Raw genomic sequence first — 14,149 nt, forward strand, 5'->3', positions numbered from 1 at the left:
GTTTATTTGTGAATTTATAACATCAAACTCCTAGCAACTCAGTACTATTTTTTTGTTTCTAGTCTCACTTCATGTCTACAAACACCACCAAAGGGAAGTTATGTGTATATTTTGGGCATCATGCTGTCACACGCTGTACAACAGCATTTTTCAACCTTTTTAACACAGAGGAACTCTTCAATTAACTTTCCGGGTTCTTCATGCACCACAAAACTCATAAAAATCTTCTTCTAAAAATAAAATCTTCCTGTGCTCAAGGAACCCCTGCTAACAATTACTATGTCTACAGCGCATAGTACATTAGTGTGATGGTTGATAGAAAGAATGCTCCTTACTTTTTTGGTCATTGGGTAGAATCCCCCCTTACATATATTTAAAAAGATGGATGGTGTCAGTGGTTACCCTTTAAGAGAGGCAGAATTTGATCAAGGAACCTCTAGCAACCTCTGGAGGAACACTAGTTGAGAAAGGCTGCTTTATAGTCTTTATCATGCTTTAAAGGGGTTGTAAAGGTAAAAGTTTTTTCACCTTAATGCATCCTATGCATTAAGGTGAAAAAACATCCGATGGTACTGGCCCCCCCGAGCCCCCGTTTTACTTACCTGACCGTTCGAAATTCCCGGGCGTGTTCATGTGATATTCTTGGTTTCCCAGCCTGGCCGTTGATTGGCTAGGCTGGGCGGATTGATAGCAGCGCAGCCATTGGCTGGCGCTGCTGTCAATCACAGCGGATGACGCGGCGCGCCGGGGGGCGGGCCGAGTGATACAGTCAGCGGCTATGGCCGCCGATGTATCACGGGAGCGTGCTCGCAAAAGCTTTCCACCATGCGAGGGAGCTCGCATGAACGTGGAAAGCTTTTGCGAGGAGGAGCCGAGACAGCCGCCGAGGGACCACAGAAAACACGGATCCGGGTCACTCTGTGCAAAACGAACTGCACAGCTGAGGTAAGTATAACATGTTTGTTATTTAAAAAAATTCTGCCTTTAGTGTCCCTTTAAGTCGGACATAGGCGGAGCAATTATCTTTCCTTCTCACAAAGTTATTGTGTTCTCCCGGCAGTGAAAGCTGTCCCAGCAGAAGAACACAGTGATAATTGCTAGCGGGTATGTAGCAAGGTCCCAGCCCATGCTCCCTTCTGTTCAATGATAACCTCCAGGGCCAGAGATAGCTGGCATCTTTCTGTGTATGGTGGGTTGTGAGGCATAGTGGGTGCAAGGTGGATAGAGTTATTGGGCACCAGAGACTTCTTGAATGCAAAAGAGATTTTTATTTCTCTTAACAAACTTTTCTGGGTGAGAGCAGGGCTGTCTTTTCCATTGGGCACGCTGGGCAGTTGCCCAGGGGCCCCACTTGTCTGGGGGGCCCCCATCGGCTGCCCAGCGACCCCAGTAAAAAATGGTGGAGAGCAGCGGGTCAGAACTGTAGAACTGTATCGTGTCTACAGTCTCTGAGGAAGAGTCTGAAGAGGAGTCAAGAGTGGGAGCGCCACCGGGATGGGGGTCACGGGAGATTTCAGACATGAGGAGACAGTAGGATAAAACCAGAGCAGCCAAGCTGGAGCCATCTGACTGAGCCGTGCATGTTGCACCTGAGAGGAGGTCAGTGATAGCGCCGCCAGTCCAGTCTAAGGGGCGGGTGGTTTCTGATGTAAGGGGGAAGTGAATACAAACATATTAGTGACCCCCCCCCCTTAGTGTATTTACTCTACGGAAGGTGGTCTCTGGTCACCAGAGTGCCCCCCACATCAGAGTTCCTGGTGTTCCCCTTTACACCAGAGTCTGCAGGATTCCCCCTTACAATTCAAGGACCCTGATGTAAGTGGGAACTCTTATGTAAAGAGAAAGCAGTGAACTCTGATATAAGGTGGTCTCTGGTCACCAGAGCCCCCCTCCACATCAGAGTTCCCCCTTACATCATGATCTGCAGCGTTCCCCTTTACATAAGAGTTCCCTTTCACTGTAAGGGGGAATCCTGCAGACTCTGATGTAAGAGGAAACTCTGAGCAGGCTGGGTTATAGTAACCTAACCTTCATGTCAATGAAGAAATTTGTAAAACTGTAATTCTAGGTACTTTTTTTGCAGTGCCAGTAATAAAAATGTGGTTCTGCCAGTAAATTTCATGATTTTTGTCAGTAAATTCTCGTGCACGATTGTGTAGAAAGGGCCCCAGTGCACTGTATTGCCCGGGGGCCTATAATGCTCTTAAGATGCCACTGGGTGAGAGAGGGTAAGGGCCAGGACACCCTTGAGTAGTCGCAAGTTCAATTGGTAGACTCTGAGACTTCAATAAGAGGATAGCCATGTAGGGAAAGGCATCCAGCAAAACGCCCTATCTGCAGGTGCAGAAATGCTGTCTCCTATTGCAATAGTCTTTAAACAGTTCTTAACATAAAGCGTAACAGTTCTCTCACTTCTACTACAATCACTCCTTGTAGTTCCTCAGCCCACTGAGCTCCCAGTCTTTCACTAGACCCACTGATTCAACTGAATCCCTTGTGCTCCTCCAATCTTCACGGTGGTATCTTCCTCAATCGGCACCCCCGTCTCTCTGCTGGGTCCCTAGCTTGGCACTCAAGACACCTCTCAAGCTTCACCCCACTTGCCTGCTCGGTCCCTGGCTTGACACACAAGGCAGCTTAGCAAGCGTCACCTCCGCTGGATTCCCCTCTACCTCCGACCACATCAGTTTCTCCAGCTGGCAGAACTGTCACTTTTGGTTGAACTGCAAGCCGCAGTCCCAACCCTGCACTGCTCTCTTGCTTCTAGATAGGCCCTCGGACAGCCTAGCAGCCAGATGTGCCCGAGATAGGCACAATCTCTGGCCTAGCAGTCCAGGCAATACAACATACGTCCATCCAGGTGGCACAGAACATAGATCACCTGACCTCACCCAATTATATAGGCTCCTTCAGCAGGCCAAGGGATTCAAGAAAACCCCTGCCCATTTGGCTGGGATGCCCCATATACCCATAATCTGACCTGGCATAGCCCTACTCATATCTAGTAGCCCCAAGTACCTGGCCTAGTGGTAGAAGAGAAAAGTGCAACAAGGCCAAACTTAGGGAGAAATCAATAGATCGCTATCAATCAACCAGGATAATTTTTCCTGGCAAGTACATTTGTGAGGAGCAACCCTGCCTAAACTCCAGGTATAACAGCCGCTAGCAAAAATCGCACGTAAAATCCAACAGGCTGATTATACCCAAGTTGATCAATCGATCAGCTTGGGAACATTCAGCTTGCTCATACATTATTCAAACTGTCTATGGCCGGCTTTAGAGACTTTATCCTTTCCCAGATGGCAAGGATAACTTGCCACAAATTTGTGGCAGTATTGAATTGTAAGACTGTTAACTTGCTGCACATTTTCACTGGCAAGTTGTACACTTGCAGAGCACTTGAAGCACAAGTTCTAGTTGACATTTTTCCAATTTGTAGCAAATTTGCGTGGGAAGTTTCTAGCAAAAGCAAAGTTGCAGTGGTGAGTCTACAGCAAGAGCTCTGCAAGTCTAAAGCATGAAAATTCAGCCACAGTGACCCCTGTGGTGGGATGACTATAACAAGGGATTTTTTTCAGCTGGAACTTGGTGGAACTCAGTTCCACCACCTCTGGCTCAGGCCCTCCGCTTACTGCCTACCACTATCACTTGCAAACACAAGTCCGACCCCTGTGTTTACAAGTGATAGCTTGTCTTTCACCGGCTCCCTAAAATCCGATCTCCTGAGTGCCTCCCACTCAATGCCGGATGTGGACAAGGGAGGTGCCGGTGCTCGGGGTACATCCCCACTGGATGATCTCCCTGCAAGTGAGAGAGGTAAAGCCACCTACAGTGTGTAAAAAGTACTAGAGCTGGTTAGGTGCTTCAGCTTCATACAGCAACAAAAGTAAGACATGTGGGCGATGGTGGAGCTTTTAAGAGGGAGGGAGAAGATGGGGGGGGTTGTATGGAGAGGTCAGAGCTGAAGAAGGGCGAAAGTGAGATGTAAATGGGGGATGCAGAGGTAGGTGGCTGTGGAAGGAGGCTGAACTCTGCACTCTCTATGTAGCTCACCCCCAAACTCTGCACTCTGTGTGTACCCCCCCCACACCCCAACACTGCGATCTGTATATAATGCACTTATGGTGTTTATTGCCCCTTAAGATCCTCCTACTGGTGGTGAAATGTGACCACACTATTAACCCACTATGTGATGAGGTTTGGGGGTGTATGTGTGTGTGTGAGGGGGTTTTGGGGGGTCATGGTTAAGTTCCTGCACCTATTTTCTGCGGGGGAAAAAAATCCCTGACTATAGCACAACATAACTGAACCAGAACCTGCAGCAGACTTGCAGAATGTTTGTGTAGCATTACCCCCAGTGGAGCTGCTGGATTTTTGGGCGGCGTGTTACCTCGTGGCTCCTCCAAAATTCCTAGGGGTGAATGATGCGTATTGCATGTAGTAGAAGTAAAGGAATGTCCAGACAGGTGCTCTATGCTGTGCTCTTTATTACCCAGCCGGGTAAAAACAGTAAACTTGTGGTGAGGAAAGTAAAGCCGAAGAAGATAGGAGAATAGCAGATTCAGGCGTAATGATAGGAAACAGTCCTGCTCCCAAGCGTAACACTTCTTAGCACCACTTCCGCCGGAGTGGGTCTAGTGTACCCGGACAGGCCTCTCTCACTGACCTGGCAGCCGGAGTATCACTCGGACAATTGTAGGATAAAGTCTCTGCCACAGACCCTCCTTGGTGAACTTGAACTTGGGAGAAAGTCTCTGCCACAGACCCCTCTCAATGAGCCTCAGAAAGACAGGTCCCCTCTGGGTTGAATTCTTGGAGATATGCCTCCTGAAATGAGTTACGTCAGGATCTCCTTCAACTTGTCGCCCAGGTACCGACCGACGGGTGATCAATCCCTCGGTGTCCGGCTACCTCGATCCCCGGTGGTTTGTCCAGGCCCTTTTGAACCGCCAGCCTCTCAATGGCGCTCCTCAAACTGACTCCCCACCGAACAGTAGTACAGCTTGGGATCCTCAAAGTGGGAAACCAGTCACTCACTGGGTCCCCGTCACTGTTCAGATGCTCCGGGTCAGCATAGCCCCGGATCCAGGAACACCACATGGCACGCACGCCCCGGCCAGGTAGGCCATAACGCCGGGGCGCCCTGATGTGGCCACCCTAAAGGTGGGTGCCACACCGGACGAAGAAGACCCAGAACCAATGGCGTCTGCCCCATAAATACCCCTCCTCAGCATGCACAGCGAGGACAAACCCTTGTGATTGGCTGCTGGGAAAGACCACCCAAACCTTAACTCCACTGCAGCACCAGGGATGGAAGAACACCCCAGCACAGCAGAATTGGGCTCACAGCACAGCCAAGCTGAGACAGAGACCGCAATTTGCTACTAACAATCTGGATCAGAGTTTACCTACACTCTGATCTACCCTTAAATTTAACTAGCACCAGTACTGTAAAGTACACAGGCGCTACATTTGCAAAGAAAGTTGATGTGGAGTCATGCAATACTGACTTGCTGCAATTGTGCAACAAACTTGTGAAGCCTGGCAAGTCTAGCGATAGCTTAGCAAGTCATTTTTAAACTTGAAGCTCAATTGTTTTCTATCTGGGATGATATTACAGTTGGTTTTGTATCTTGTCTCTTTCTATTTGAAACAGAAAAAGTTGCCAAAGTCCAGTTTACAAAACTTTGTTTATTTGTGAACTTATAACATCAAACTCCTAGCAACTCAGTACTATTTTGTTGTTCCTAGTCTCACTTTATATCTACAAACACCACCAAAGGGAAGTTATGTGTATATTTTGGGCATCATACTGTCACACGCTGTACAACAGCATTTCTCAACCTTTTTAACACAGAGGAACTCTTTATTAACTTTCCGAGTTCTTAACGCGCCACAAAACTAATAAAAATCTTCTTCTAAAAATAAAATCTTTCTGGGCTCAAGGAACCCCTGCTAATAATTACTATGGCCCGGATTCAAAAGACTTATGCCGACGTATCTAATTAGGGTTGTCCAGATACCGATACCAGTATCGGTATCGGGACCGATACCGAGTATTTGCGGGAGTACTCGTACTCGCGCAAATACCCCCGATACCTAAATAGAATACTTCCCCCCCCCCCTTTCCCCCCCCGTCGCTGCCGCCGCATCACGCCGCCGCATCGAGGGACATGGCTAGAGGGACATTGCTGCATATGTGAGGGACATGGATAGAGGGACATTGCTGCATATGTGAGGGACATGGCTAGAGGGACATTGCTGCATATGTGAGGGACATGGCTAGAGGGACATTGCTGCATATGTGAGGGACATGGCTAGAGGGACATGGCTGCATATGTGAGGGACATGGCTAGAGGGACATGGCTGCATATGTGAGGGACATGGCTGCATATGTGAGGGACATGGCTGCATATGTGGGGGACATGGCTGCATATGGGGGGGACATGGCTGCATTTGGGGACACATTTAAAAAAAGTATCGGTATTCGGTATCGGCGACTACTTGAAAAAAAGTATCGGTACTTGTACTCGGTCCTAAAAAAGTGGTATCGGGACAACCCTATATCTAATGATACGCCGCGTAAGTCCAGGGATGCGCCGTCATATCTATGTGCTTGATTCTGCAAAGGAGATACGCCTGAATTTCGGCTCCATCTGACCGACGTAAGTCTCCTACGCCGTCGTATCTTGGGCGCATATTTACGCTGGCCTCTAGGGGCGCTTCCATTGATTTACGCATCGAATATGTAAATGACCTAGATACGCTGTGTCAAGAACGTACTTGCGCCCTACGCAGTAAGCTACGCCGTTTACGTAAGGCGTACGTCCGGCGCAAAGATAAACCACCAAATAGTAGGTGTAAGTCATGTTAGGGTATGGACGTCGGAACTGCCGTCGGATTTTACGTCGTTTGCGTAAGTCGTACGTGAATGGGGCTGGGCGTAGGTTACGTTCACGTCTTATGAATTGAGCCAGCGTTTCTTAGGGAGTAAATTCGACGTGATTCTGAGCATGCGCGCGCATGCGCCGTTTGTTCGGCGCTTCATTTACATGGGGTCACGATTCATTTTAATACAACACGCCCACTACCTGCCTACTTTGAATTAGGCGGGCTTACGCCGGCCCATTTACGCTACACCGCCGTAACTTACGGAGCAAGTGCTTTGTAAATACTGGCCTTGCCTCTCTATGTTACGTCGGCGTAGCGCATATGAGCTGCGCTACGCCCGCTCAAATATACGCCACTCTACCTGAATCCGGCTATATGTCTACAGTGCATAGTACATTAGTGTGATGGTTAGTAGGAAGAATGCTCCTTACATTTGTGGTCATTGGGTAGAATCCCCCCTTAAAGATAGCTAAAAAGATGGATGGTGTCAGTGGTTACTCATCAGAGAGACAGAAGTTGCTCAAGGAACCTCTAGCAACCTCTGGAGGAACACTAGTTGAGAAAGGCTGCACAGACACGAGGAGAGATAGAGCTCATCTGCTTCTCCTCCTTCTGAGTCTGCCCTGCCCACACTCCCCGGGCATGTGTTGGCACTGGACAAGTTTGAACCCAAAAAAGCATCAGACAGCCTGCCTGCGCCTCAGCCTCCATCCTGGTAAGCTCACCCTCTCTAGTTTCTCCTGCCTCCCAGTGTATAAAAAGGGGTGCTGTGCGGACTCTTGTGATCCTGAAAAATCTTAGAATGTTTTCCTCGATCCATCACTTTTCCGCGCTCTTTGGGCCACTTGACTGGGCTTTCCCCCCAGGCCTAAGGCTGCCAGCCCTCCCCTGGTTCTGAGCATATGTGTTTGTACTTTGGACAAAAGTCCTACACGTTTTTTTGGTTTGTTCACACGGACTGCTATTTATTCACTTGATAATTCTCAGGTTTCTACCTAATTTAGAAATTAACCCCTTCTTGTTATCCTACTGAGGTCTCACTAGGGTTGCCAACTCATCCCTTTAAAACAGAACACATATTAATTACACAGGTTCTGAGGCTAATTTAATGCAAATAAGGCACCAAGTGAGTTTATTTACCTCCTTAATCAGCCACAGAACCTGTGTAATTAATATGTGTTCTGTTTTAAAGGGATGAGTTGGCAACCCTAGGTCTCACAGACCTATTTACAGATATCATTTTTTTCACTCAGTCGGTGTTTCATAATTTCAATTGATATTTATTTAGCACTTCATTATCACTAGTGTCACATTTTAGCTTACAACAGTGCAGCTCTTCCTTTGACCATTATTATTAGTGTTGTATAACATTTTAGTTGCCGCTTTACTATTTATCGAATTAGCGCAGTACACCCCCGTTTTTCACTTCTGTACACACGATAGGACTTTGCACTGTAGGACTTTTGTTGCCGAAAAGTTTGTCCGTTTGGAGAGCGAACATTTGTCCAATGAAAACCGAAAAAGTTTGTTCGATGGAGCGTACATACAGTCGGATTTTTTTGAAAACCTGGGAATTTAGAAGTTTGTTGTCAAAAAGTACGACCGTGTGTGTGGGGCTTTAGACACATTACTAAACCTTGTGGGCAGCCTTCCCAGAAGAGTTGAAGCCGTTATAGCTACAACGGGTGGGCCAACTCAATATTGAACCCTATAGACTAAGACCCCATACACACTACTCGATTTTCTGTAGATTTTTGTCTTCAGATTTACCAAAACCATGTAGTGCAAGGATGGCCGTAAAATGAAGGATGGATGGCCGCACTCCAAACCAAACAGGTTGTCTTTATTTAAACGAACAGCAAAACATACCAGATCACAGCAACAGAAACAGGAGGATAACCGACGTTTCGCACTGACTTAGTGCTTATTCATAGCCATGAATAAGCACTAAGTCAGTGCGAAACGTCGGTTATCCTCCTGTTTCTGTTGCTGTGATCTGGTATGTTTTGCTGTTCGTTTAAATAAAGACAACCTGTTTGGTTTGGAGTGCGGCCATCCATCCTTCATTTTACGCCCATGCTTGCCTAGTGCACTGCCAGCACCCTTGGAATCCTACACCTGTGTATGACCCTATAGCAGACCCACCTTGAGCGGTGATTTTCCTTCTTCTCATGTAGTGCAAGGGCCTGCTTGATTGCATACAAATTGAAACTCTTAACCCCTTCCATACCGCTCCATAGGGAAATGACGGCGGCAGGAACCCCTCGCCGATCCGGGTGGACGTCATATGATTGCCGCCAGGCACCTGCGATTGCCGATAATCACGGCAGGAGTGTGGATCTGTGTGTCACAGAAAAAAATCGCAAATCGCCGCCAATACTAGTAAAAAAAATTATAAAATAAAAATGCCATAAATCTATCACCTATTTTGTAGACGCTATAACTTTTGCGCAAACCAATCAATATACGATTATTGCAATTTTTTTTTACCAAAAATATGTAGAAGAATATGTATCGGCCTAAACTGAGGAAAAAAAAGTTTTTTTTTTTTTTAATTGTGATATTTATTAAATAAAAAAGTAAAAAATATTGTGTTTTTAAAAAAAATTGTCGCTCTTCTTTTGTTTATAGCGCAAAAAATAAAAACCGCAGAGATGATCAAATACCACCAAACGAAAGCTCTATTTGTGGGGGGAAAAAAACATAAAGATTTAGTTTGGGTACAGTGTTGCATGACCACGCAATTGTCATTCAAATTGCAACAGCGCTGAAAACTAAAAATTGGTCTGGGCAGGAAGGGGGTGAAAATGCCCTGTATGGAATGGGTTAAGGTTTGACCTCATATTATGTGGTTTTGGTAAATTTGAAGACAAAAATCTGCAGAAAATCTAATAGTGTGACTGGGATGCCATTAAAGTCCATGTACATATAAGGGCAGGTGTCCCAATACTTTTGGTAATATGGTGTATAATAACAAATAAGAAAAAAAATGATTTACGTGTTATGCAGCCTGACTACATAACAAGGATAAAAAGCAAGACTTCAATTAGACTTCAAGATAAAAAAATATATTGGCTAAAGCCTCGATCACACGGGGGCTGAGGACCATAGACTGTGAATGGGTTGTTTGTTCATGCAGCTGCTCGCCCCAATTTGATTGTCTGTGTTCAGAGCACTTGCACACCTGTCAAACTGGGACAAGCGGCGGTGTCTGCGTTCCCTTCGCATTCCCCATACACTTACATAGGCTGGCTGCTTAATAAAGAGACGGCCCATTCACAGTCTACAGGCCTCAGCGCTTGTGTGAATGAGGCCTAACAATTAGATAAAGGGGAAAAAACTGCGCTATTAAAGGTAAATAAAAAATGACAAAAAATAAGAAATAAAAAGGGATGGACCAATCCAAAAGCAGCAGCTAAATGTGGGATATACACTTAGGCCCCCGTACACACGTCCGAGAAACTCGACGGGCAAAACACATCGTTTTGCTCGTCGAGTTCCTTGTGAAGCCGCCGAGGATCTCGGCGAGCCAAGTTTCCTCATTGACTAACAAGGAAATAGAGAAAATGTTCTCTATTTGGCCCGACGAGATCCTCGTCGGTTTCCTCGGCCGAAAGTGTACAGACGACCGGGTTTCTCGGCAGAATACAGCTCCGATCGAGTTTCTGGCTGAATTTTGCAGAGAAACTCGGTCGTTTGTACGGGGCCTGACAATTAGAAGTTTTGACAGACAGGTAACAAAGTTATTTTTGTTGCACTCACCTTTCCAAAGCGTTGTTGATGTTGAAGATACAGAGAGCCCTGTTTTACTAATCCCCCTTCCATCGCCTTGCCCTGGGTCTGCCCACGTATGGCGCGGTCCCCCTATACTGCACTCAGTCTTCTATAGTACTGGTGGCCGCACACCGTGCACTATCCCTAAAAAACACTCTCTGCAATCTCTGAACCATGAACGCTTTCTTCTGCATTAAAGCAAAAGTTAACTTCCTCAGATCCAAACACCGTCCTCACCCTTCATCTCTCTTTAAAAAAAAAAACAGCTTTGTAATGCGCAGAAATACTCTCGTCACCCTGCCATCAACTTCCCCTTCAACATCTGTCTGAGCCTTTTATGGACTCTTCATTCTGCTCTTCTGTCACTCTCTATGATAGATCCTGGATACTTTCAGTCTTACAGGGTCTGTCTATTTCTATGTCTCTCTTTGCAGTCTCCTGTGTTGCATTCTGTCATTTGTAGCTTTCCTCTACCCTTCAATATTTTTGTTCGTTCTCCCTCTGTCTTGCAGTTCTCAGTTCCTCCCTATCTTCAACACGCTTCCGCTGTGAAACTCACCATGTCATCAGAGAAAAAGTCTATTTGAGTGTGTTGCAGACAACTGCCTCATCTTGTGATTTATGTGTACACCTATGTAGATCTGGTGACACTTGTGTGAACACCGCATAGTGGTGATGCACCTGTCTGCATGGCCTAATTTAAAAGTGAAGCATGGGAATCAATTGTTTTTTTCTTTAATTATACTTACCTAGGTGAATGCAGCAGCAGTTCGATGCTGCATCTGTCCCCCGCTGGCTCTAAGACTGAGAACTGAGCGATCAAACACCATTGATTGCTCAGTTCTTATGCCCCGTACACACGATCACTTTTTGTGATGAAAAAAAATGACATTTTTAAAAACGTCATTTAAAATGATTGTGTGTGGGCTTCACATCGTTTTTTGTCTTCTGAAAAATGACCAAAACAAAATTCGAACATGCTTCAATTTTTTATGTCATTTTTTAAAATGTCATTTTTTGTGTCGTAAAAAATGATCGTGTGTGGGCAAAAACGACGTTTTAAACCCGCACATGCCCAGAAACAAGTTATGAGACGGGAGGTAAAACTACCATTCATAATGGAGTAAGCACATTCATCACGCTGTAACAGACAAAAAAACAGGAATCGTCTTTTAATAACAAGTAACCAGCTAAAAGCAGCCTCAAGGCAAATAGAACTTTTAGAGTGCCGTCACTTTGTTCATCATTTTTCAAAAACGATGGTGTGTGGGCAACATCATTTTTAATGATGAAGTTGGAAAAATGTTGTTTTTTTTCATGATGAAAAATTACATTTTTTTCCAAGACAAAAAGTGATTGTGTGTACGGGGCATTAGGCCTCGTACACACGGCCAAGTTTCTCGGCAAAAACCAGCAAGAAGCTTGCTGGGTTGTTTTTTTTGCCGAGGAAACCGGTCGTGTGTACACTTTTCTTACAAGCAAAGATGTGCAAAAATAATCTCTGTGCTAGAAGATTTCTGAGCAGTCCAAAAAAGTGCATACAGTCTAAGTGCAAATGCAGAATCCAATTTCTATTGAAATATCATCCAATACAAGGTGCATGTGCCTCCATCCGATGCAGGTGCCCACGTTTCCCCCAGCCTCTCACCTCATCTGGCTCATGAATAAGCCTTTCTGGTAAATTCCACTGGCTGAGTGATCACTGGCAGATCAATTTCTTGCTCATTCAAACACGGTCAGACTCCCCGAATTTTCATGCTCAAATAACATAAAGAGGAAAAGGGGGGCTCATGGTGCAGTATATTTGGTAAAAGTAATTTATTATATGGCAAATACACTTACAGTTATATGGCAAACAAACAGCATGTATGTAAAAAGACTTCCGATCTCGGCTGCGACCGGAAGTGACGTCATCACGGTTCTGTCCTTTTACTTTTCACAGCATTATTGGTTGTTTTGGCACAACAAATGACTGTGCAGCTGTCACTTTCTTAGTAACCAATTACATCATTGGTTGCTAGGATGCAAGCAAATGGTCCACAAAGTGTCCTACACCACGGCCGCTGTAATTCAAGCGCCCGGCATCCGAAAAGGGAAAAGGGGCCGGATGCCTGAATAGGGGGTGGCAGCGATGGCCATGGATAGATTCATGCAATGCATGAATCTATCCATGATACATATAAGGGGGTGGCTGGAGAGAGGGGGCGGTGAGCCCTTAATGGATGGGCCAACCCTGCTGTCGATCGTTCGGTTCTCAGGGCTTCCTGAGCAAAGAGCTGCTGACTGTCAGTCACTGCTGTCTTCTCTGCCCCCCCCCCCCTCGCTCAATGGAGCGCTGGGCTGTGGAGGGGGCGGCCGGCTCAGGCTCTCAGCGACTTTCTATGAGGCTGACCCAGGTGCCGATCCAGGCATGTGGGCAGATCCTAACTATATAGTTGTGATCTTTCCCGAGCCTCTGTGACGTCAGCTGACAGCGGCCAACGGGCCATAGAAGAAGTGCAGAAAAACAAGCTTTGGCTGTACTTCTCCTTTAACTTCTCCTCTTTTTTTTTATTGTTTATTTATAAATTTTTGAAAATCATACAAAAGAGAATATATATGAATCATTAACAGTTTGAAAAAATACAGGTATACACTGTCTTAGTGAACTACTGAGAATACATAATTTGTACAAATATAGGAATGGCAATGTGAACAAACAATTGCCTCAAGTGGGAGAAAGAAAGTCAATCCCATTAAAAAATTATGGAAAAAATAGATCAATAAAAAATCAAGTAAAACACCAAAAAAAACATTTGAGGTAAGTTTGAAACAACCACCCGTCCAGGGGTCATAGAGGTCACACAAACCTACATAAAGATCCGCACACAAAGAAAACCGAATTGCAAACACACTAGAGAAATACTTAGGCAATTGACGTTAACTAACTCGGCTCATCTCCTTCAGACCCATATACTGAATCGTCCCATACTGACCACATTTCCGAAAATGTATTTTCCGTACCCTCCACTGTAGCCTTCAAATGCTCCATTCTGTGTATGTCAGCTACAGTAGTGAGCAGCTGTGGGATTGTTGGGGCTGAGGTGGACAACCACAGTCTAGGGATGACCCGCTTCGCTGCCAGTAAAATAAAAGACATCAATTGGCGCAAGGCCTTATGCCCCGTACACACGATCACTTTTTGTGATGAAAAAAAATGTCATTTTTTATCATGAAAAAAAATGAAATTTTTCCAACTTCATCATTAAAAATGATGTTGCCCACACACCATCGTTTTTGAAAAATGATGAACAAAGTGACGGCACTCTAATGCCGGTCGTTTTTTGTGATGAAAAAAAACCGACGTTTTGAATCATGAAATAAAACAACGTTTTGAAACGACGTTGCCTACACACCATCGTTTTTTCAAAATGCTCTAGCAAAGCGCGGTTACGTTCAGCACTCTTTTCCATTGAACCTAGCTTCATAACTTGCTTCTGAGCAT

At 45.5% G+C, this 14,149-nt stretch overlaps 1 protein-coding gene across 1 annotated transcript in view; it reads right to left on the bottom strand.

Annotated features, from left to right (window-relative positions):
• Positions 1-11,226, bottom strand: part of DOK2 (docking protein 2) — a 52,335-nt gene extending 41,109 nt beyond the window's left edge. The window contains exon 1 of the mRNA XM_040346134.1: positions 10,654-11,226. Coding sequence (XP_040202068.1) covers positions 10,654-10,716 — 63 coding nt within the window. The 5' untranslated portion in view covers positions 10,717-11,226. The remainder of the gene's footprint in view (positions 1-10,653) is intronic.
• Positions 11,227-14,149: the final 2,923 nt, after the last annotated feature.

Source organism: Rana temporaria, chromosome 3, assembly GCF_905171775.1.
Source record: "Rana temporaria chromosome 3, aRanTem1.1, whole genome shotgun sequence".
Classification (NCBI taxonomy): domain Eukaryota; kingdom Metazoa; phylum Chordata; class Amphibia; order Anura; family Ranidae; genus Rana; species Rana temporaria.